This window comes from Takifugu rubripes, chromosome 4, assembly GCF_901000725.2.
Source record: "Takifugu rubripes chromosome 4, fTakRub1.2, whole genome shotgun sequence".
Classification (NCBI taxonomy): domain Eukaryota; kingdom Metazoa; phylum Chordata; class Actinopteri; order Tetraodontiformes; family Tetraodontidae; genus Takifugu; species Takifugu rubripes.
Genome location: NC_042288.1, coordinates 6,810,453 through 6,831,659, shown reverse-complemented (window position 1 = coordinate 6,831,659; position 21,207 = coordinate 6,810,453). Strand labels below are relative to the sequence as shown.

Here is a 21,207-nt window from a genome sequence, read left to right as displayed (position 1 = left end):
AACAAACACGCTCCAATTCCTCTGCCATCAGGATCACAGGTCTAACTAATCATATTAGCCTCAAAGCAATAGCTCGTTCATGATATTTTAGGTCATACTCTCTGTATAAGAAAGCTGTCCATACAGTTGAAGTTGTTACAGGTTCTCTGTTTTTACGTTTTCTTCCACTTGGTGTAAAACCTTTGTCAGTTTAATGTGTGTGTGTGAACGGGCCATGAAGAAATGCACCATCTCGGGTTCATTGAGCACGTCCAAGTTGTGAAACAGCCGATGTGACAGAGACATTAAGTGCATCCAAGCCTGTTCTGGTTGATCATATCCATAAAATATTTCACATGATCCAGTCATGTGTGTCAACACAGTCTCAGTGGGTAAGTCAAACCTCTGACCTGCCCATCAATATCAACAAGCTTGAGTTGTATAAACCTAAAGTCACATGTAGTTTTATGCAACAGACATATACAGCCATGAAAGATGAAAAGGAGAAATAATGAGCTGGCTGCTGATGGTGTTTGGAGCAAATTTCCAGATAAAATGATTGCAAATTATTGCACATAGAAGGAAATGTTTGTAAACTAAACTATTGTAGGAACCACAGAGCTGCACCCCTGTTTGGACACCAACAGTTGGACACACCTTAAATACAGCATAATAATTGACAGTAGCTTTAGGCAAAATCTCCAGGACTAACCTCTTTCCTTCTCCTTCTCTCCCACTTTTGATAGTTCTCAGCTGCCCTTCTAGTCTCAGGAGACAAGGGTGTTATTGTTCATCAGGGCAATCATAGGACTCACATGCTCTTGAGAGCACAAAGTGAGTGGTCCCACATGGGCCATGGGTGGTTCAGTAGGGAGGAGCAAGACAGCGGTACTGACTGAAGCCATCCTGAGATACAAACTCCAGGATTGGATTGACTGTACTGCACCTAACAGGATACTTAAACATGGAGAATGACAAAACAGACACAGGAGACAACATGGATGCTAGCTCCAAAGGTAAAACAGGTGTTTTCTTGAACACTTTCTTGAACATTTTGAACAGAAATTGTAGCATATGGTTTCAGTATTCGGGTTCTGCTTGGCTACTAACAGATGTTATCGTGTTTATGGATTCAGTTGTTCTTTGGTTCCAATAGTCATTTTATAGTGAGAGGTTACCCCCCCACTCTGTTGGGGTGTCTAGTCTCCATTGCTGAGCATTAAAAAGATGACTTACCCTGCAGAGATGCAGGCAGCAGGAGATAACATCAGCGACCACAGGATCAGAACACACCAAATAGTTCAGCTTATGCAGGTATGAACCAAACAATACATCATCTGACACTTTGGTTTTACTTGCATCTTTATTTCATCTTAAGCCATACTTGGAACGACTGAAAGTGATCAATCATATCAGGCTCGGGTGGATGGGGATTCAATGAACTCAGTGTTTGAAAAAGTCATTTGAACCGGATTTAAAAACCACCTGACTGCTGGAAATCAATCATCATGTGTTCTTTCTTGTTGTTTTTGCTGGGTTCTCATCACTTATCAGATTTATACTAAACCAGAGGACATTCTGGCCACTCCTGCTCCACATCTCGATGGCCTGTAATAACTGAGACCAATCAGCATAAATCCGAGTGGAAATATGTCACAGTTGGATCCTTGTGGACAAAGACTCAGTTGTTGGCTCCTGCATATTCCTGGTTTTGCTCTTTCACAGTGATCACGTTCCTGCTTGTGCTGTCAATTATGCATGATAATATATGTTAAGCACCATTTTAATCGGCCCTCTGTGAATGACACAGCAGTGTCAGTGGGTGACATTTACACCCCAGTGATTATTCGGCAGGATTCTTCTGATGAATTACACAGAATTTAACATGAAATCTGTCAAAATGTTGAGTATGTATAAATGAATTTTCAATTCATACTGTAGAACTTAACTTTTAAATGAACAAGAATGACATAATAATGCCTTATTTATGAAGCCCCCCCCCCATGGAGGGAATGACACAGGAAACTGTTTATAGAAAACTTTAACTTGGATCACAAAGCTGCCTTGATGTGATTTACATGCTATCGTTGAGCATTCCATCGGAGACATGCGCATGTCCAAGATTGGTGAGACATAACAAATCAAAGTGTGAATTATTGATTGATCATTATGTTTTCAGGCCCACATTTGTCTCATAGAACTCTGCAACTGCTTAGTTTTATCCATCCATTCAGTTCATTGACCACATGAAGTGTCTTTACTTTTAGCATTCAGTTAACAATCGCTAACATAATATAAAACATGAGTCTGACTAATCCGTGATCATCATGCAGGAAACAAACTATGATGTCCACAATTATGAAAATGTTATTCGCACACACACACACACACACACACACACACACACACACACACACACACACACACACACACCTACATGCCTCCAATTAGTGACCACCTCTACCAGTAAATATGGTTTTTGCTGGTCCCATATATATATATATATACACACACACACACACACACACACATATATATATAAATATTAAATTTATGACGTAAGTGTATCGCAGTGTATAAGTGTATAAAATCTATCAAGTTTTTTCTTTTTCCATTTAGGTAAAGAGGAAAATGTGGATGAGTCGATCCTGGAGATCACAATGGTGAGCAGTTATTTTTGTTTTCAACCCTGAACTCAGACTCTTATTCTGTTTGGAAAACTCCAAACCCACAATGAAGGAAATTCACACACGCTGCTGAAATGCCTGAGACTTTTACTGGGGGTTCAATCTTTACAGCAGCAGCTTTATTTAGACAGTTTAGTTTTAGTAACAGTGTGGGACGTTTTTGTTTGTTATTTAATCACTTTATTTCTCTGTAAATGTAACAAATATATTGAATTGTGAATTAGCATCAATAACGCCACTTTGTCCAATTATTTAAAAAAAATTTAAAGGCTTTTATCAAACAAAACTTTACTCTGACACAACTATTAGCTGCAGTTTGCATTTGAAACATTCAGATTAGAGTTTTAAAGGCAAAAATCTCTTAACCACACATTGATGTGATCCTGGGACCCTAAAGTGGAGCAGCACAACATATCAAATCTTTACTGGACAGATGATGTAGTTTAGGACTGAAACCTTGAACACAATATCAGCATCCTTCTAATGAAAAATAAAAAGTCCAACATTCTAGCATTTTCGGAAGTGAGGTGTAAAAAATAGTTGTAAAAATCAACACAGCATGTGGGTGACACGGACATCTTTAGTTTTTGTTTCTGTTGTGACAAAAATCTGTAAATATGTACCAGTAAATACGTGTTAGAGTTTAAGAAGAAAAAAAAAATGTAGAAATGTTGCAGAAATGTGGATAGATGTAGATGCATAGAAAAACCCTTTCTCACATAATGGGCTTTAATTTGGACTCCATCTCATGACCTTTGATAAGCACATTCAGCAATAGACTGCTCGCTGAGAGACCAAATTATATTAAGATGTCTACATTTTTCCTTTCTTTCTTTTATGCAAATGTGGTATTCATAATATCCATCTAACCTATCTATGTTGGCAGTGCTTCAGATTTTGCCTTTGCAGCCTCACAGCACCACTGTCATAATAGCTTATCAGTTAAGAAAACAATGCTGTTTTATAATTTAAATAGATCACTTGTAAGATTAAGGTTTCACACTGTTCAAAGAAATCAACCACAGACTGTTATGAAGAATCATACAGATGCTGTGTGAGTATAAAGGCTTGTTAGAATCATTAGTTAGAAGGCATGAAAACTAAACAGAATAGATGCTCTATTCAGGCTGTCTGATGCCTTTCACATGACAGAGAGAGTGAACTAGCAAGACAGAGAGATGGAGAGATTGGACAACAGGCAGCTGCTGTTAGCTGGCTCATGCTAGCATGCACAGATTCAGATATTAGCCCTTAAAGAAGGCTTGTTAAAAAAAAAAAAAAACATAAATAAACTGTAACCTAATGAAGCAGTTGTCTTCTTGCAACAAAGCTACAGAGCCTGGTGGGTGAGCTCCGCGAGGGGCTCCACGTTGCCCTGATGGAACTGTCTGAGCTGCGTCAGAGGGACAACGGTCAGGAGGAGAAATTACAGGCTCACCTGACTGAAGTGGATGACAAGATAATGGGCCTCAAAAACTCCCTTAACACATTTAAGGTGGTGGAAAACACACGCACACACTTTTTTTTAATGCTCTCTGGGGCAGAGAGGCTCCTCAACATTAACATAATTTGGAGCATCTGACTGGAACTCTGTTGATGCTGTAACAAATTATATTATTAAATAAGAGGGCAACTCTCTGATAGGATGTAGCTCATTAGTTGGAGGAAATGTAATCATTATTCATCTGGCCAATACTGTAAAACTGTGGAAATTATATCCTAAGTAAGACCTTTGAGTTGACTGGACTTTTTAAGGTCTTCTTGAAGATGTTTTGCCTTTTCTCCAGAAGGCTTCACATGAACTGAAGATTCCAGCAGCAAATTAAATGTGTGGATCCCATTATTGATGATGCACATATCTGATATGTTACAGCAAGCTTATTTCCACTGCTTTCATTCGGTCCCATAAATCTTACAAGTAGTTAAATCTTGTTTTTTCATACAAGCGTTTAATCTGCAGTGGATCGGTAACTGTATTGACTGCTGGGAGCGGCTCCCTGTGACCCTGATTAGGAACCAGTGGTGGTCAATAGATGGACGAATGGACCTAGTAGTTTAGGAGCAGCAAAACTAATACAGTTACTGGTATAATCTGCTCTCAGGAGGAGTTGAATGTGGCCTTGTTCCACATAAAGGACATTTCCAGCAGACAGAGGGAGGTGCAGAAGACAATAGAACACTTGCAATTGGAGAACAGCAAAGATATAATTTCAGTTCAGCACCGGTAGGGCTGAAATACAAGATTTAATACATCTTGTTTATTCCAGTCTATTGTTGGTGAATGGTCCTCTGCTGTCTACTTTCAAAGGAGAAAGTGCTCCACAGCAGATGTGCTAATGCCGCTGGGCGATGATCACGTTGGTGAGCCCAGCCAGACAGATCTTGGCGTCATCCAGCACCTCTTTTCCAGCCTTCCACACAGCGAGTCCACACAGAGGAGCTCCACATCTACACAAAGTGAGCCGGCCTGATCGTCTGTCTTCTGCCCATCTTTCTGGTTCATGTTCTCACGGCCATGTTGTGTGTATTCAGCTTCTATCTCTGAGCAGGAGGATCCCAGAAGTTGTCCGTCTAAATTTCCATCGTGGGGAGAGAGAAGAAGCAGCAGAGACATAGATGCATCCAGCATTCAGACCAGTAAGAGAGGAGTTATACAGATGTTCCAACTACTGCTCTGGCTCCTTTAAATGCTGTTCTTATTAAGACTTAATTGGACACAAGGGAACAGGGAAATGGTGTATTTTTTTTTAATGCAAGAAAAATGTCTCAAACCTTTTTCTGTGCCCGAAATCAATCATCACAAAAAATAATTATGTATGAAGATGAAGTTTAAAAAAATAGTTTCAACTTGAAGCATGATTTTGTGTGCAGATAAGAGGCAGAGGGTGGCTCTGGAGCTGCTAGAGTCAGAGAGAGTTTACGTGTCTCACCTGTCTCTGTTACTGAAGGCCAACATCTCCTTTAACGGATCCGAAGCTTTTTCCTGCAAAGATAAACGGTGAGCCTGCAGATGAGGAAGCACAGAGTTAACTTCTGTAAACCGTAGGATATTATCGTAGACAGATGTGAGGAAAAAATGTACATCTATAAAATTGTCTCTGTTGCGTTCATATGAACAGGAAATCCACACTGAAACTGTACATTCCAGATGTGGCTGCAGATCTAATTTGAGGGTTCTCGCAGTGATACGAGAACAGTAAATCAAATAAACACCAGTGACTCCATGCAGGTAGCTAATATAATCACTGTTTATCTTGGACACATGTTCACAATCAGCAAAAGGTCTGCTGAAAATGTCAGTCATCATGAAGCTTTAACGTTTCAGGGGATCTCTGTTTTTACCATTCGTAAAAGAATATAAAAGAAAAAAAGAAAACTTTCAATAATCTTCTTCTTCTCTCGGCCCCTTTAGTCCTTTTCCCAGCTCTCTGAGGTTCCTGATCCAGCAGCACCTTGAGCTGCTGCACACACTGCAGGAACGTGTGCTCAAGTGCCAGTGGCAAAGCATTGTGGGAGATGTTTTCATGAGGCTCACCAGCAAAGAGGTAACTACTTGATAAATGATAATGGAGCAGATTTGGAGCAGAACCCTGGTGGTCTCGTGGTCAGCATTCAGCCCTGCGGCTTCACAGCTGCGGCCTGGGTTCGACTCCCAGTCAGGGAATTTAAATGTAGGCAAACTTCTTGCTTTGGGTGCAAGAAGTATTTGGTTTAGATACCAGACAAGCACTTGTGATAATAAGTGGAGTTGTCATGGCCCAACATAACAGCTATGTTGTGTTTGCTGCCAGTGCTTAAGTCCTTGCTGTCAACATTCAAAAATGCTGTTTTTTCCAGAAACAGGTAATCTGTTGTCGTTGCAAATAGAAAGAAAATAAATTTTCAGGACAGGCCAAGCGAAGGCTCGTTGGTCTAGGGGTATGATTCTCGCTTTGGGTGCGAGAGGTCCCGGGTTCAAATCCCGGACGAGCCCTGGAGTTGAGTCTTGGATTGATGGGTTACTCAAGTCACTACCAAGCTCATTATGGTTGGATGCAACTTTTGTGAGAGCAGATGAGATATTGTTGCATTGCCATTCACAGAAGCACCTTTGGCTGAAAAAAAGATGAAAATTGGAAGAGATGCCAAAGAACACCATTTCGCTGTGTTGACACAGTCAAGCTTGTTGGAAGCTTGCTCTGTCCGTACAAAAATAGGACCAAAATGGATTTATTTGGGAGTCATTTACAATGGTAAACCATTATAAACAGTCTCACATCAACACTCATTGGTCTAGTAATAGTGCCCGCAGTATCATCACACTGTCATGAAGACACCATCCAGTGGTCCCTGGTGGTCTAGTGGTCAGGATTCAGCGCTTTCACCGCTGCGGCCTGGGTTCGATTCCCAGTCAGGGAATTTAAACACAGGCAGGAAAAAAAGAGTGTGCGGCTTCGGGTGCAGGAAGTATTTGGTTCAGACACCAAACAAGCACTTGTGATAACAAGTGGAGTTGTCATGGCCCAACATAAGAGCTATGTTTTGTTTGCTGTCCCTGCTGGTCAACATTCAAAAATGCTGTTTTTTCCAGGATCAGCTAATCTGTTGGAGTTGCAAATGGAAAATGAAAAACTTCAGGCCAAGCGAAGGCTCGTTGGTCTAGGGGTATGATTCTCGCTTAGGGTGCGAGAGGTCCCGGGTTCAAATCCCGGACGAGCCCTTACATGAGCACTCAAAAAACCCTATTCCCTTTTGACCACAGGAAGACAGTCATGCTTGTTGGATGACTTCTGTTGCCTGACAAAAATAGAATCAAAATGAGCTTTTTGGCAGTCATTTGAAATGGTAAAGCATGAAAAACAAGCAACTATGAAGTGCTTCCTGGTTGTCTAGTGGTCACTATGAGGAGCTTTCACCACCAGGACCTAGGTTTGATACCCGGTCAGGAAACTTAAACATAAGCAAGAAAAATGAGGTTCTTGCTTGGGGTGCAACAAGTGTGTAGTTCAACTCCCAAACAAGCACTTGTGACAAAAAGTGGAGTTGTCATGGCTCATATATGCTAGTCTTGTGTTCAGTTATGCTTTGGTTGCTACCACAGCTTAAGTCAGAAATGCTGCTTTTTCCACGATGAGGCAATCTGGTGTAGTTGCAAATAGAAAAAGAAAATTTTCAGGCCAAACGAAGGCTCGTTGGTCTAGGAGTATGATTCTCGCTTTGGGTGCGAGAGGTCCCGGGTTCAAATCCCGGACGAGCCCTGGAGTTGAGTCTTGGCTTGATGGGTTACTCAAGTCACTACCAAGCTCATTATGGTTGGATGCAACTTTTGTGAGAGCAGATGAGATATTGTTGCATTGCCATTCACAGAAGCACCTTTGGCTGAAAAAAAGATGAAAATTGGAAGAGATGCCAAAGAACACCATTTCGCTGTGTTGCCACAGGACGACACAGTCAAGCTTGTTGGAAGCTTGCTCTGTCCGTACAAAAATAGGACCAAAATGGATTTATTTGGGAGTCATTTACAATGGTAAACCATTATAAACAGTCTCACATCAACACTCATTGGTCTAGTAATAGTGCCCGCAGTATCATCACACTGTCATGAAGACACCATCCGGTGGTCTAGTGGTCAGGATTCAGCGCTTTCACCGCTGCGGTCTGGGTTCGTTTCCCAGTCAGGGAATTTAAACACAGGCAGGAAAAAAAGAGTGTGCGGCTTCGGGTGCAGGAAGTATTTGGTTCAGATACCAAACAAGCACTTGTGATAACAAGTGGAGTTGTCATGGCCCAACATAAGAGCTATGTTTTGTTTGCTGTCCCTGCTGGTCAACATTCAAAAATGCTGTTTTTTCCAGGATCAGCTAATCTGTTGTAGTTGCAAATGGAAAAGGAAAAAGAAAAACTTCAGGCCAAGCGAAGGCTCGTTGGTCTAGGAGTATGATTCTCGCTTCGGGTGCGAGAGGTCCCGGGTTCAAATCCCGGACGAGCCCTTACATGAGCACTCAAAAAACCCTATTCCCTTTTGACCACAGGAAGACAGTCATGCTTGTTGGATGACTTCTGTTGCCTGACAAAAATAGAATCAAAATGAGCTTTTTGGCAGTCATTTGAAATGGTAAAGCATGAAAAACAAGCAACTATGAAGTGGTTCCTGGTTGTCTAGTGGTCACTATGAGGAGCTTTCACCACCAGGACCTAGGTTTGATACCCGGTCAGGAAACTTAAACATAAGCAAGAAAAATGAGGTTCTTGCTTGGGGTGCAACAAGTGTGTAGTTCAACTCCCAAACAAGCACTTGTGACAAAAAGTGGAGTTGTCATGGCTCATATATGCTAGTCTTGTGTTCAGTTATGCTTTGGTTGCTACCACAGCTTAAGTCAGAAATGCTGCTTTTTCCACGATGAGGCAATCTGGTGTAGTTGCAAATAGAAAAAGAAAATTTTCAGGCCAAACGAAGGCTCGTTGGTCTAGGAGTATGATTCTCGCTTTGGGTGCGAGAGGTCCCGGGTTCAAATCCCGGACGAGCCCTGGAGTTGAGTCTCGGATTGATGGGTTACTCAAGTCACTACCAAGCTCATTATGGTTGGATGCAACTTTTGTGAGAGCAGATGAGATATTGTTGCATTGCCATTCACAGAAGCACCTTTGGCTGAAAAAAAGATGAAAATTGGAAGAGATGCCAAAGAACACCATTTCGCTGTGTTGCCACAGGACGACACAGTCAAGCTTGTTGGAAGCTTGCTCTGTCCGTACAAAAATAGGACCAAAATGGATTTATTTGGGAGTCATTTACAATGGTAAACCATTATAAACAGTCTCACATCAACACTCATTGGTCTAGTAATAGTGCCCGCAGTATCATCACACTGTCATGAAGACACCATCCAGTGGTCCCTGGTGGTCTAGTGGTCAGGATTCAGCGCTTTCACCGCTGCGGCCTGGGTTCGACTCCCAGTCAGGGAATTTAAAAACAGGCAGGAAAAAAAGGGTGTGCGGCTTCGGGTGCAGGAAGTATTTGGTTCAGACACCAAACAAGCACTTGTGATAAGAAGTGGAGTTGTCATGGCCCAACATAAGAGCTATGGTTTGTTTGCTGTCCCTGCTGGTCAACATTCAAAAATGCTGTTTTTTCCAGGATCAGCTAATCTGTTGTAGTTGCAAATAGAAAAAGAAAAACTTCAGGCCAAGCGAAGGCTCGTTGGTCTAGGGGTATGATTCTCGCTTAGGGTGCGAGAGGTCCCGGGTTCAAATCCCGGACGAGCCCTTAGATGAGCACTCAAACAACCCTATTCCCTTTTGACCACAGGAAGACAGTCATGCTTGTTGGATGACTTCTGTTGCCTGACAAAAATAGAATCAAAATGAGCTTTTTGGCAGTCATTTGAAATGGTAAAGCATGAAAAACAAGCAACTATGAAGTGCTTCCTGGTTGTCTAGTGGTCACTATGAGGAGCTTTCACCACCAGGACCTAGGTTTGATACCCGGTCAGGAAACTTAAACATAAGCAAGAAAGATGAGGTTCTTGCTTGGGGTGCAACAAGTGTGTAGTTCAACTCCCAAACAAGCACTTGTGACAAAAAGTGGAGTTGTCATGGCTCATATATGCTAGTCTTGTGTTCAGTTATGCTTTGGTTGCTACCACAGCTTAAGTCAGAAATGCTGCTTTTTCCACGATGAGGCAATCTGGTGTAGTTGCAAATAGAAAAAGAAAATTTTCAGGCCAAACGAAGGCTCGTTGGTCTAGGAGTATGATTCTCGCTTTGGGTGCGAGAGGTCCCGGGTTCAAATCCCGGACGAGCCCTGGAGTTGAGTCTTGGCTTGATGGGTTACTCAAGTCACTACCAAGCTCATTATGGTTGGATGCAACTTTTGTGAGAGCAGATGAGATATTGTTGCATTGCCATTCACAGAAGCACCTTTGGCTGAAAAAAAGATGAAAATTGGAAGAGATGCCAAAGAACACCATTTCGCTGTGTTGCCACAGGACGACACAGTCAAGCTTGTTGGAAGCTTGCTCTGTCCGTACAAAAATAGGACCAAAATGGATTTATTTGGGAGTCATTTACAATGGTAAACCATTATAAACAGTCTCACATCAACACTCATTGGTCTAGTAATAGTGCCCGCAGTATCATCACACTGTCATGAAGCCACCATCCAGTGGTCCCTGGTGGTCTAGTGGTCAGGATTCAGCGCTTTCACTGCTGCGGCCTGGGTTCGATTCCCAGTCAGGGAATTTAAAAACAGGCAGGAAAAAAAGGGTGTGCGGCTTCGGGTGCAGGAAGTATTTGGTTCAGACACCAAACAAGCACTTGTGATAAGAAGTGGAGTTGTCATGGCCCAACATAAGAGCTATGGTTTGTTTGCTGTCCCTGGTGGTCGACATTCAAAAATGCTGTTTTTTCCAGGATCAGCTAATCTGTTGTAGTTGCAAATAGAAAAAGAAAAACTTCAGGCCAAGCGAAGGCTCGTTGGTCTAGGGGTATGATTCTCGCTTAGGGTGCGAGAGGTCCCGGGTTCAAATCCCGGACGAGCCCTTACATGAGCACTCAAACAACCCTATTCCCTTTTGACCACAGGAAGACAGTCATGCTTGTTGGATGACTTCTGTTGCCTGACAAAAATAGAATCAAAATGAGCTTTTTGGCAGTCATTTGAAATGGTAAAGCATGAAAAACAAGCAACTATGAAGTGTTTCCTGGTTGTCTAGTGGTCACTATGAGGAGCTTTCACCACCAGGACCTAGGTTTGATACCCGGTCAGGAAACTTAAACATAAGCAAGAAAGATGAGGTTCTTGCTTGGGGTGCAACAAGTGTGTAGTTCAACTCCCAAACAAGCACTTGTGACAAAAAGTGGAGTTGTCATGGCTCATATATGCTAGTCTTGTGTTCAGTTATGCTTTGGTTGCTACCACAGCTTAAGTCAGAAATGCTGCTTTTTCCACGATGAGGCAATCTGGTGTAGTTGCAAATAGAAAAAGAAAATTTTCAGGCCAAACGAAGGCTCGTTGGTCTAGGAGTATGATTCTCGCTTTGGGTGCGAGAGGTCCCGGGTTCAAATCCCGGACGAGCCCTGGAGTTGAGTCTTGGATTGATGGGTTACTCAAGTCACTACCAAGCTCATTATGGTTGGATGCAACTTTTGTGAGAGCAGATGAGATATTGTTGCATTGCCATTCACAGAAGCACCTTTGGCTGAAAAAAAGACGAAAATTGGAAGAGATGCCAAAGAACACCATTTCGCTGTGTTGCCACAGGACGACACAGTCAAGCTTGTTGGAAGCTTGCTCTGTCCGTACAAAAATAGGACCAAAATGGATTTATTTGGGAGTCATTTACAATGGTAAACCATTATAAACAGTCTCACATCAACACTCATTGGTCTAGTAATAGTGCCCGCAGTATCATCACACTGTCATGAAGACACCATCCAGTGGTCCCTGGTGGTCTAGTGGTCAGGATTCAGCGCTTTCACCGCTGCGGCCTGGGTTCGATTCCCAGTCAGGGAATTTAAACACAGGCAGGAAAAAAAGAGTGTGCGGCTTCGGGTGCAGGAAGTATTTGGTTCAGACACCAAACAAGCACTTGTGATAACAAGTGGAGTTGTCATGGCCCAACATAAGAGCTATGGTTTGTTTGCTGTCCCTGCTGGTCAACATTCAAAAATGCTGTTTTTTCCAGGATCAGCTAATCTGTTGTAGTTGCAAATAGAAAAAGAAAAACTTCAGGCCAAGCGAAGGCTCGTTGGTCTAGGGGTATGATTCTCGCTTAGGGTGCGAGAGGTCCCGGGTTCAAATCCCGGACGAGCCCTTACATGAGCACTCAAACAACCCTATTCCCTTTTGACCACAGGAAGACAGTCATGCTTGTTGGATGACTTCTGTTGCCTGACAAAAATAGAATCAAAATGAGCTTTTTGGCAGTCATTTGAAATGGTAAAGCATGAAAAACAAGCAACTATGAAGTGGTTCCTGGTTGTCTAGTGGTCACTATGAGGAGCTTTCACCACCAGGACCTAGGTTTGATACCCGGTCAGGAAACTTAAACATAAGCAAGAAAAATGAGGTTCTTGCTTGGGGTGCAACAAGTGTGTAGTTCAACTCCCAAACAAGCACTTGTGAAAAAAAGTGGAGTTGTCATGGCTCATATATGCTAGTCTTGTGTTCAGTTATGCTTTGGTTGCTACCACAGCTTAAGTCAGAAATGCTGCTTTTTCCACGATGAGGCAATCTGGTGTAGTTGCAAATAGAAAAAGAAAATTTTCAGGCCAAACGAAGGCTCGTTGGTCTAGGAGTATGATTCTCGCTTTGGGTGCGAGAGGTCCCGGGTTCAAATCCCGGACGAGCCCTGGAGTTGAGTCTTGGCTTGATGGGTTACTCAAGTCACTACCAAGCTCATTATGGTTGGATGCAACTTTTGTGAGAGCAGATGAGATATTGTTGCATTGCCATTCACAGAAGCACCTTTGGCTGAAAAAAAGATGAAAATTGGAAGAGATGCCAAAGAACACCATTTCGCTGTGTTGCCACAGGACGACACAGTCAAGCTTGTTGGAAGCTTGCTCTGTCCGTACAAAAATAGGACCAAAATGGATTTATTTGGGAGTCATTTACAATGGTAAACCATTATAAACAGTCTCACATCAACACTCATTGGTCTAGTAATAGTGCCCGCAGTATCATCACACTGTCATGAAGCCACCATCCAGTGGTCCCTGGTGGTCTAGTGGTCAGGATTCAGCGCTTTCACTGCTGCGGCCTGGGTTCGATTCCCAGTCAGGGAATTTAAAAACAGGCAGGAAAAAAAGGGTGTGCGGCTTCGGGTGCAGGAAGTATTTGGTTCAGACACCAAACAAGCACTTGTGATAAGAAGTGGAGTTGTCATGGCCCAACATAAGAGCTATGGTTTGTTTGCTGTCCCTGGTGGTCGACATTCAAAAATGCTGTTTTTTCCAGGATCAGCTAATCTGTTGTAGTTGCAAATAGAAAAAGAAAAACTTCAGGCCAAGCGAAGGCTCGTTGGTCTAGGGGTATGATTCTCGCTTAGGGTGCGAGAGGTCCCGGGTTCAAATCCCGGACGAGCCCTTACATGAGCACTCAAACAACCCTATTCCCTTTTGACCACTGGAAGACAGTCATGCTTGTTGGATGACTTCTGTTGCCTGACAAAAATAGAATCAAAATGAGCTTTTTGGCAGTCATTTGAAATGGTAAAGCATGAAAAACAAGCAACTATGAAGTGGTTCCTGGTTGTGTAGTGGTCACTATGAGGAGCTTTCACCACCAGGACCTAGGTTTGATACCCGGTCAGGAAACTTAAACATAAGCAAGAAAGATGAGGTTCTTGCTTGGGGTGCAACAAGTGTGTAGTTCAACTCCCAAACAAGCACTTGTGACAAAAAGTGGAGTTGTCATGGCCCATATATGCTAGTCTTGTGTTCAATTATGCTTTGGTTGCTACCACAGCTTAAGTCAGAAATGCTGCTTTTTCCACGATGAGGCAATCTGGTGTAGTTGCAAATAGAAAAAGAAAATTTTCAGGCCAAAGGAAGGCTCGTTGGTCTAGGAGTATGATTCTCGCTTTGGGTGCGAGAGGTCCCGGGTTCAAATCCCGGACGAGCCCTGGAGTTGAGTCTTGGATTGATGGGTTACTCAAGTCACTACCAAGCTCATTATGGTTGGATGCAACTTTTGTGAGAGCAGATGAGATATTGTTGCATTGCCATTCACAGAAGCACCTTTGGCTGAAAAAAAGATGAAAATTGGAAGAGATGCCAAAGAACACCATTTCGCTGTGTTGCCACAGGACGACACAGTCAAGCTTGTTGGAAGCTTGCTCTGTCCGTACAAAAATAGGACCAAAATGGATTTATTTGGGAGTCATTTACAATGGTAAACCATTATAAACAGTCTCACATCAACACTCATTGGTCTAGTAATAGTGCCCGCAGTATCATCACACTGTCATGAAGCCACCATCCAGTGGTCCCTGGTGGTCTAGTGGTCAGGATTCAGCGCTTTCACCGCTGCGGCCTGGGTTCGATTCCCAGTCAGGGAATTTAAAAACAGGCAGGAAAAAAAGGGTGTGCGGCTTCGGGTGCAGGAAGTATTTGGTTCAGACACCAAACAAGCACTTGTGATAAGAAGTGGAGTTGTCATGGCCCAACATAAGAGCTATGGTTTGTTTGCTGTCCCTGGTGGTCGACATTCAAAAATGCTGTTTTTTCCAGGATCAGCTAATCTGTTGTAGTTGCAAATGGAAAATGAAAAACTTCAGGCCAAGCGAAGGCTCGTTGGTCTAGGGGTATGATTCTCGCTTAGGGTGCGAGAGGTCCCGGGTTCAAATCCCGGACGAGCCCTTACATGAGCACTCAAAAAACCCTATTCCCTTTTGACCACAGGAAGACAGTCATGCTTGTTGGATGACTTCTGTTGCCTGACAAAAATAGAATCAAAATGAGCTTTTTGGCAGTCATTTGAAATGGTAAAGCATGAAAAACAAGCAACTATGAAGTGGTTCCTGGTTGTCTAGTGGTCACTATGAGGAGCTTTCACCACCAGGACCTAGGTTTGATACCCGGTCAGGAAACTTAAACATAAGCAAGAAAGATGAGGTTCTTGCTTGGGGTGCAACAAGTGTGTAGTTCAACTCCCAAACAAGCACTTGTGACAAAAAGTGGAGTTGTCATGGCCCATATATGCTAGTCTTGTGTTCAATTATGCTTTGGTTGCTACCACAGCTTAAGTCAGAAATGCTGCTTTTTCCACGATGAGGCAATCTGGTGTAGTTGCAAATAGAAAAAGAAAATTTTCAGGCCAAACGAAGGCTCGTTGGTCTAGGAGTATGATTCTCGCTTTGGGTGCGAGAGGTCCCGGGTTCAAATCCCGGACGAGCCCTGGAGTTGAGTCTTGGATTGATGGGTTACTCAAGTCACTACCAAGCTCATTATGGTTGGATGCAACTTTTGTGAGAGCAGATGAGATATTGTTGCATTGCCATTCACAGAAGCACCTTTGGCTGAAAAAAAGATGAAAATTGGAAGAGATGCCAAAGAACACCATTTCGCTGTGTTGCCACAGGACGACACAGTCAAGCTTGTTGGAAGCTTGCTCTGTCCGTACAAAAATAGGACCAAAATGGATTTATTTGGGAGTCATTTACAATGGTAAACCATTATAAACAGTCTCACATCAACACTCATTGGTCTAGTAATAGTGCCCGCAGTATCATCACACTGTCATGAAGCCACCATCCAGTGGTCCCTGGTGGTCTAGTGGTCAGGATTCAGCGCTTTCACCGCTGCGGCCTGGGTTCGATTCCCAGTCAGGGAATTTAAAAACAGGCAGGAAAAAAGGGTGTGCGGCTTCGGGTGCAGGAAGTATTTGGTTCAGACACCAAACAAGCACTTGTGATAAGAAGTGGAGTTGTCATGGCCCAACATAAGAGCTATGGTTTGTTTGCTGTCCCTGGTGGTCGACATTCAAAAATGCTGTTTTTTCCAGGATCAGCTAATCTGTTGTAGTTGCAAATAGAAAAAGAAAAACTTCAGGCCAAGCGAAGGCTCGTTGGTCTAGGGGTATGATTCTCGCTTAGGGTGCGAGAGGTCCCGGGTTCAAATCCCGGACGAGCCCTTACATGAGCACTCAAACAACCCTATTCCCTTTTGACCACTGGAAGACAGTCATGCTTGTTGGATGACTTCTGTTGCCTGACAAAAATAGAATCAAAATGAGCTTTTTGGCAGTCATTTGAAATGGTAAAGCATGAAAAACAAGCAACTATGAAGTGGTTCCTGGTTGTGTAGTGGTCACTATGAGGAGCTTTCACCACCAGGACCTAGGTTTGATACCCGGTCAGGAAACTTAAACATAAGCAAGAAAGATGAGGTTCTTGCTTGGGGTGCAACAAGTGTGTAGTTCAACTCCCAAACAAGCACTTGTGACAAAAAGTGGAGTTGTCATGGCCCATATATGCTAGTCTTGTGTTCAATTATGCTTTGGTTGCTACCACAGCTTAAGTCAGAAATGCTGCTTTTTCCACGATGAGGCAATCTGGTGTAGTTGCAAATAGAAAAAGAAAATTTTCAGGCCAAACGAAGGCTCGTTGGTCTAGGAGTATGATTCTCGCTTTGGGTGCGAGAGGTCCCGGGTTCAAATCCCGGACGAGCCCTGGAGTTGAGTCTTGGCTTGATGGGTTACTCAAGTCACTACCAAGCTCATTATGGTTGGATGCAACTTTTGTGAGAGCAGATGAGATATTGTTGCATTGCCATTCACAGAAGCACCTTTGGCTGAAAAAAAGATGAAAATTGGAAGAGATGCCAAAGAACACCATTTCGCTGTGTTGCCACAGGACGACACAGTCAAGCTTGTTGGAAGCTTGCTCTGTCCGTACAAAAATAGGACCAAAATGGATTTATTTGGGAGTCATTTACAATGGTAAACCATTATAAACAGTCTCACATCAACACTCATTGGTCTAGTAATAGTGCCCGCAGTATCATCACACTGTCATGAAGCCACCATCCAGTGGTCCCTGGTGGTCTAGTGGTCAGGATTCAGCGCTTTCACCGCTGCGGCCTGGGTTCGATTCCCAGTCAGGGAATTTAAAAACAGGCAGGAAAAAAAGGGTGTGCGGCTTCGGGTGCAGGTAGTATTTGGTTCAGACACCAAACAAGCACTTGTGATAAGAAGTGGAGTTGTCATGGCCCAACATAAGAGCTATGGTTTGTTTGCTGTCCCTGGTGGTCGACATTCAAAAATGCTGTTTTTTCCAGGATCAGCTAATCTGTTGTAGTTGCAAATAGAAAAAGAAAAACTTCAGGCCAAGCGAAGGCTCGTTGGTCTAGGGGTATGATTCTCGCTTAGGGTGCGAGAGGTCCCGGGTTCAAATCCCGGACGAGCCCTTACATGAGCACTCAAACAACCCTATTCCCTTTTGACCACAGGAAGACAGTCATGCTTGTTGGATGACTTCTGTTGCCTGACAAAAATAGAATCAAAATGAGCTTTTTGGCAGTCATTTGAAATGGTAAAGCATGAAAAACAAGCAACTATGAAGTGCTTCCTGGTTGTCTAGTGGTCACTATGAGGAGCTTTCACCACCAGGACCTAGGTTTGATACCCGTTGCTTGGGGTGCAACAAGTATGTAGTTCAACTCCCAAACAAGCACTTGTGACAAAAAGTGGAGTTGTCATGGCCCATATATGCTAGTCTTGTGTTCAATTATGCTTTGGTTGCTACCACAGCTTAAGTCAGAAATGCTGCTTTTTCCACGATGAGGCAATCTGGTGTAGTTGCAAATAGAAAAAGAAAATTTTCAGGCCAAACGAAGGCTCGTTGGCCTCGGAGTATATTTCTCGCATTTGATGCGAGAGGTCCTGGGCTCAAATCCCGAAGGAGTCCGCAACTTGGCTTGATTGGGTACTGAAGTCACTACTAAGTTCATTATGTTTGAATATTTTTTTGTGAGGGTGGATGAAAGATTGTTGCATTGCCGTTCAGAGAAAAACTTTTTCCAATGAAAATTGGAGGAGATGACAGAGAAAATCATTTTGCTGTGTCACCACAAGACTACACAGCCATGCATGGTTGAAGCTGTCTATTGCTAGACAAAATTAGGATCAAAATGGATTTTTTTGGCAGTCACTTAAAATGGTAAAACATTATATACATCCTCGCACTAGCACTCATTGGTCTAGGAGTATCATCTACAACAATCATCACGCTGCCTTGACAGAAGCAACAATTGGTGCCTGGTGGTCTAGTGGTCAGGATTTTTCACTTTCTCTGCCTTCATTCCAGGTCAGGGATTTCAACTTAAGAAAAAAAAAAGAACCCAACAGATTCTTGCTTGGGGCACAAGAAGTCTAATTCAATCCTTAATGAAATAACTAAACATAAAAGTTACAGATGCGATGCTTCGGAATTTCATCTCTCTCTGTCTTACTACAGAGTGATTTCCTGGACTTCTATGTGTCGTACCTGAGGGAGATTCCAGAGTGTCTATCAGTCATCTCCATGTTGGCCTCTGGCTCTGTGCCGTCGCCTGCCTTTGTGGAGGTAACACAAATAACATTATGCTTATAGAACGTTAGGACAAAAGACTGGCATCATGCTATTGATCTCATTGGCCAAATGCTGCTTGGCTACCTGCTATATTATCTGATTATGACCTTGTGTGGCTTCTGTCTGGACTGTGCCCCTCTGGTTTCATCAGTGTGACATACTGGGAGATGAATCCACGCCCTCCCTTCATGATCTGCTTCTTCAGCCAGTTCAGAGGATCCCAGAGTACCTGCTGCTGCTGCAGGTCAGATCCAGATTTGAACCGATTGAGAAATGTGCATTTCCATTACACACAAAATAAACAAGCAGCTCTTCCACGGACGCTGGGTCTGCAGGGGCTGCTGAAGCAGACAGAGGCAGATCACCCAGACTACTACCTGCTGCTGGTGTGCATCCAGCAGTTGAGGTCATTCACAGCTCAGTATCATCACCTGCTCCAACACAACCAGGAGCTGCTTCTTCACAATCACAAGGAGGTGAAAAGGTCGGCATTGATACTCTCAAATAAGTTAAATGCATCCACGCTTGCACGAGATATTGACTGTGATTGGTATTACAGGTCTTCCATAAAACATCTGTTGAAGACAGTGGATAACATCAGCTCACCGTATCACTGCAGCGCTCCCGTTCTGTGAGTACTTCCATCATCTTGAGCAGCTCTCTTTGGGCATTGCATTAAATGAATGTGACTCATGAATCTGGTTTCCACCTTGCAGAGATCCTGTTAACCAGGCAAAGCAGAGCAAACAACGTCTTCTGGAGCAGATCCAATCGCATCGTTTCCAGGAGTGGAATCAGGAGCCGGGCCCTGAAATTCACTGTCACAACAACGAGTGGCCCTCTCAAATGCAGTTTTTCAGCCCTAACCTAGACTCACGCAAACACAAACTTACAGGTTTCTCTTTTAACCCCTTTATGCTTTCTGCACCTCTCTAATTTATACTTTTCTCCAAACTTTAAGGCAGCCATTTAACCAATCACCCCACGTTTGGCTTCCAGGTCTTGGCAGTATCCCAGAGAGTGAAGCCTCTGAGAGGTCATGTCAGCATCAGCTTCCCTTCAGACCTGAAAATGTCCGACAGGTTCAACCAGGTTCTGCTCTGGCCGATGCCCTGGAAGAGTTCCTCCTTCCACCAGATCCCGCAGAGATTGAGAATCTCTACGACGAGGAAATTGGAATTTATCATGACGTTGCCATGTTCGATCGCTGCTCTTCTTCCTCATCAGATTCCTCAATTGATATTGCTTTCGTTAAGTGCCCCAAAGCTCCGTCAGCTTCACCTCATGCAAGAAACAAGTCTACAGCCTGCGAGGTCTTTGCTAACAGCAGGAGCCAGGGGAAAGGGAGCAGCAGGCTGCACAACCGGGGATGCGTTTCTCCCGATGAATCCATAATGATGCGCCGTAATCAACACCGCCCCCTTCAGGCCAGTCAGCGTAAAAGCAAGGTGAGCTTTGTGTTTATGTCGACTGTTGGAAAGACCGATGACTATGATGGAAACCTCAGAAGTGCATCTTCTCTGCTGTGCAGTCACTGAATGGCCTTCAGATGGACAACACTGTGACTGCTCTGGAGAGTGGACCTCTGTCAGACCAGCTCCAGCGGGTGGTCCTGGGAAGCCACGCCAAGCTGGAGCGTCAGGGCAGTAAGGGCAGCAAAGGGTGTCCTACCCCATCCCGTCAGGTCGTGTCCCCCCTGGGAAACAGAGTGGATTCTGAAAAACAGAACGACGACCCTCATGGACTGCTCAGCATTGTAAGTAGACATCTGAACGTGTTGATTTCTTTTCAGAACATGCTGGAAAACTGAGGAGCTTCTGTGAAAGACACACAGTGTTTACTTCATCTGACATTTCTCAGTTAGCAGCAACAACAATTGCAATTACAACAGTAATTGTATTAACAGCATTGAAATGGTTGGTCTTACTGACAATGTGCCATCACATCAGGATTCAGGCTTCCAGTCGTGGGGGGAGGAGTCAAAGTGGAGAGCGGGGACAGAGGAGAACCACCACACCCCCTTGGCAGAGAGGAGTCGGAAGCAAGACAAAGGAGGATTCAGGAGCTCCTTCAAGAAACTGTTCAAGAAGAAGTAAGAACACAGCAACGTGTACAAGCCTGTCACCAGTGAAGCTACAGAACGTTATGGAATGAGAGACTTGGTCCTCTTTTATTCTCACAGAGGGGGTGATGAGAAGAAAGACAAGAGCGGCGAGAAAACACCTGAAAACCAAAACAGCGGCGAACACGACGCAGTGGTGAAAACCGCCAAACATCTGGAGATGAATCACGGGACAGCTGTGTGAATGCCTGTGTCCCTAACACACAAACACACAAAGGTCAAAGCATCCATGTTTGAAAAAAAAAGAAGAGGAAAAACCAATTCTCTTGAAATGCTGTTGTAAATCTTTTAATAACATTCCCTCCTCATCTTGAGTCCCCCGTCCCAACAACATATATTGGAGAAAATATCTCATTTTATATTTTAAGTC

General features: G+C 43.5%; 1 protein-coding gene, 1 long non-coding RNA gene and 26 other non-coding genes across 29 annotated transcripts; 27 read left to right on the top strand and 1 right to left on the bottom strand.

The window, feature by feature from the left end:
* The first annotated feature begins 839 nt into the window (after nucleotides 1-839).
* On the top strand, nucleotides 840-21,187 carry arhgef33 (Rho guanine nucleotide exchange factor (GEF) 33). 2 transcript variants are annotated; one of them, XM_029834794.1, is made up of 17 exons: nucleotides 840-995; nucleotides 2,599-2,642; nucleotides 3,997-4,161; nucleotides 4,769-4,890; nucleotides 4,975-5,123; nucleotides 5,199-5,303; nucleotides 5,538-5,664; nucleotides 6,079-6,211; nucleotides 18,602-18,709; nucleotides 18,867-18,959; nucleotides 19,051-19,199; nucleotides 19,275-19,346; nucleotides 19,432-19,610; nucleotides 19,715-20,163; nucleotides 20,247-20,471; nucleotides 20,665-20,807; nucleotides 20,898-21,187. In XM_029834794.1, the coding sequence occupies exons 1-17, from the start codon at nucleotides 944-946 to the stop codon at nucleotides 21,019-21,021; spliced, it is 2,439 nt and encodes an 812-aa protein (XP_029690654.1). In that variant the 5' UTR covers nucleotides 840-943; the 3' UTR covers nucleotides 21,022-21,187. The 2 variants fall into 2 exon arrangements, with proteins under 2 accessions (XP_029690654.1, XP_029690655.1); XM_029834795.1 differs by lacking the exons at nucleotides 840-995; nucleotides 2,599-2,642; nucleotides 3,997-4,161; nucleotides 4,769-4,890 and having other exon boundaries at nucleotides 5,007-5,123; nucleotides 5,216-5,303.
* Nucleotides 5,097-18,693, bottom strand: LOC115249500 (uncharacterized). Its single transcript, XR_003888174.1, has 3 exons — nucleotides 18,632-18,693; nucleotides 5,597-5,670; nucleotides 5,097-5,237 (listed from the first exon to the last, which is right to left on the bottom strand). It is a non-coding gene; the product is annotated as an uncharacterized lncRNA (long non-coding RNA).
* Nucleotides 6,568-6,639, top strand: trnap-ugg (transfer RNA proline (anticodon UGG)). Its single transcript has one exon. It is a non-coding gene; the product is annotated as a tRNA-Pro (tRNA).
* Nucleotides 6,993-7,064, top strand: trnae-uuc (transfer RNA glutamic acid (anticodon UUC)). Its single transcript has one exon. It is a non-coding gene; the product is annotated as a tRNA-Glu (tRNA).
* trnap-agg (transfer RNA proline (anticodon AGG)) lies at nucleotides 7,294-7,365 on the top strand. Its single transcript has one exon. It is a non-coding gene; the product is annotated as a tRNA-Pro (tRNA).
* trnap-ugg (transfer RNA proline (anticodon UGG)) lies at nucleotides 7,832-7,903 on the top strand. Its single transcript has one exon. It is a non-coding gene; the product is annotated as a tRNA-Pro (tRNA).
* Nucleotides 8,564-8,635, top strand: trnap-cgg (transfer RNA proline (anticodon CGG)). Its single transcript has one exon. It is a non-coding gene; the product is annotated as a tRNA-Pro (tRNA).
* trnap-ugg (transfer RNA proline (anticodon UGG)) lies at nucleotides 9,102-9,173 on the top strand. Its single transcript has one exon. It is a non-coding gene; the product is annotated as a tRNA-Pro (tRNA).
* Nucleotides 9,537-9,608, top strand: trnae-uuc (transfer RNA glutamic acid (anticodon UUC)). Its single transcript has one exon. It is a non-coding gene; the product is annotated as a tRNA-Glu (tRNA).
* trnap-agg (transfer RNA proline (anticodon AGG)) lies at nucleotides 9,838-9,909 on the top strand. The gene has a single exon. It is a non-coding gene; the product is annotated as a tRNA-Pro (tRNA).
* Nucleotides 10,376-10,447, top strand: trnap-ugg (transfer RNA proline (anticodon UGG)). Its single transcript has one exon. It is a non-coding gene; the product is annotated as a tRNA-Pro (tRNA).
* Nucleotides 10,811-10,882, top strand: trnae-uuc (transfer RNA glutamic acid (anticodon UUC)). Its single transcript has one exon. It is a non-coding gene; the product is annotated as a tRNA-Glu (tRNA).
* Nucleotides 11,112-11,183, top strand: trnap-agg (transfer RNA proline (anticodon AGG)). Its single transcript has one exon. It is a non-coding gene; the product is annotated as a tRNA-Pro (tRNA).
* On the top strand, nucleotides 11,650-11,721 carry trnap-ugg (transfer RNA proline (anticodon UGG)). Its single transcript has one exon. It is a non-coding gene; the product is annotated as a tRNA-Pro (tRNA).
* trnae-uuc (transfer RNA glutamic acid (anticodon UUC)) lies at nucleotides 12,085-12,156 on the top strand. Its single transcript has one exon. It is a non-coding gene; the product is annotated as a tRNA-Glu (tRNA).
* trnap-agg (transfer RNA proline (anticodon AGG)) lies at nucleotides 12,386-12,457 on the top strand. The gene has a single exon. It is a non-coding gene; the product is annotated as a tRNA-Pro (tRNA).
* Nucleotides 12,924-12,995, top strand: trnap-ugg (transfer RNA proline (anticodon UGG)). The gene has a single exon. It is a non-coding gene; the product is annotated as a tRNA-Pro (tRNA).
* On the top strand, nucleotides 13,359-13,430 carry trnae-uuc (transfer RNA glutamic acid (anticodon UUC)). The gene has a single exon. It is a non-coding gene; the product is annotated as a tRNA-Glu (tRNA).
* Nucleotides 13,660-13,731, top strand: trnap-agg (transfer RNA proline (anticodon AGG)). Its single transcript has one exon. It is a non-coding gene; the product is annotated as a tRNA-Pro (tRNA).
* On the top strand, nucleotides 14,198-14,269 carry trnap-ugg (transfer RNA proline (anticodon UGG)). The gene has a single exon. It is a non-coding gene; the product is annotated as a tRNA-Pro (tRNA).
* trnae-uuc (transfer RNA glutamic acid (anticodon UUC)) lies at nucleotides 14,633-14,704 on the top strand. Its single transcript has one exon. It is a non-coding gene; the product is annotated as a tRNA-Glu (tRNA).
* Nucleotides 14,934-15,005, top strand: trnap-agg (transfer RNA proline (anticodon AGG)). The gene has a single exon. It is a non-coding gene; the product is annotated as a tRNA-Pro (tRNA).
* On the top strand, nucleotides 15,472-15,543 carry trnap-ugg (transfer RNA proline (anticodon UGG)). Its single transcript has one exon. It is a non-coding gene; the product is annotated as a tRNA-Pro (tRNA).
* On the top strand, nucleotides 15,907-15,978 carry trnae-uuc (transfer RNA glutamic acid (anticodon UUC)). The gene has a single exon. It is a non-coding gene; the product is annotated as a tRNA-Glu (tRNA).
* Nucleotides 16,207-16,278, top strand: trnap-agg (transfer RNA proline (anticodon AGG)). The gene has a single exon. It is a non-coding gene; the product is annotated as a tRNA-Pro (tRNA).
* On the top strand, nucleotides 16,745-16,816 carry trnap-ugg (transfer RNA proline (anticodon UGG)). The gene has a single exon. It is a non-coding gene; the product is annotated as a tRNA-Pro (tRNA).
* Nucleotides 17,180-17,251, top strand: trnae-uuc (transfer RNA glutamic acid (anticodon UUC)). Its single transcript has one exon. It is a non-coding gene; the product is annotated as a tRNA-Glu (tRNA).
* trnap-agg (transfer RNA proline (anticodon AGG)) lies at nucleotides 17,481-17,552 on the top strand. The gene has a single exon. It is a non-coding gene; the product is annotated as a tRNA-Pro (tRNA).
* Nucleotides 21,188-21,207: the final 20 nt, after the last annotated feature.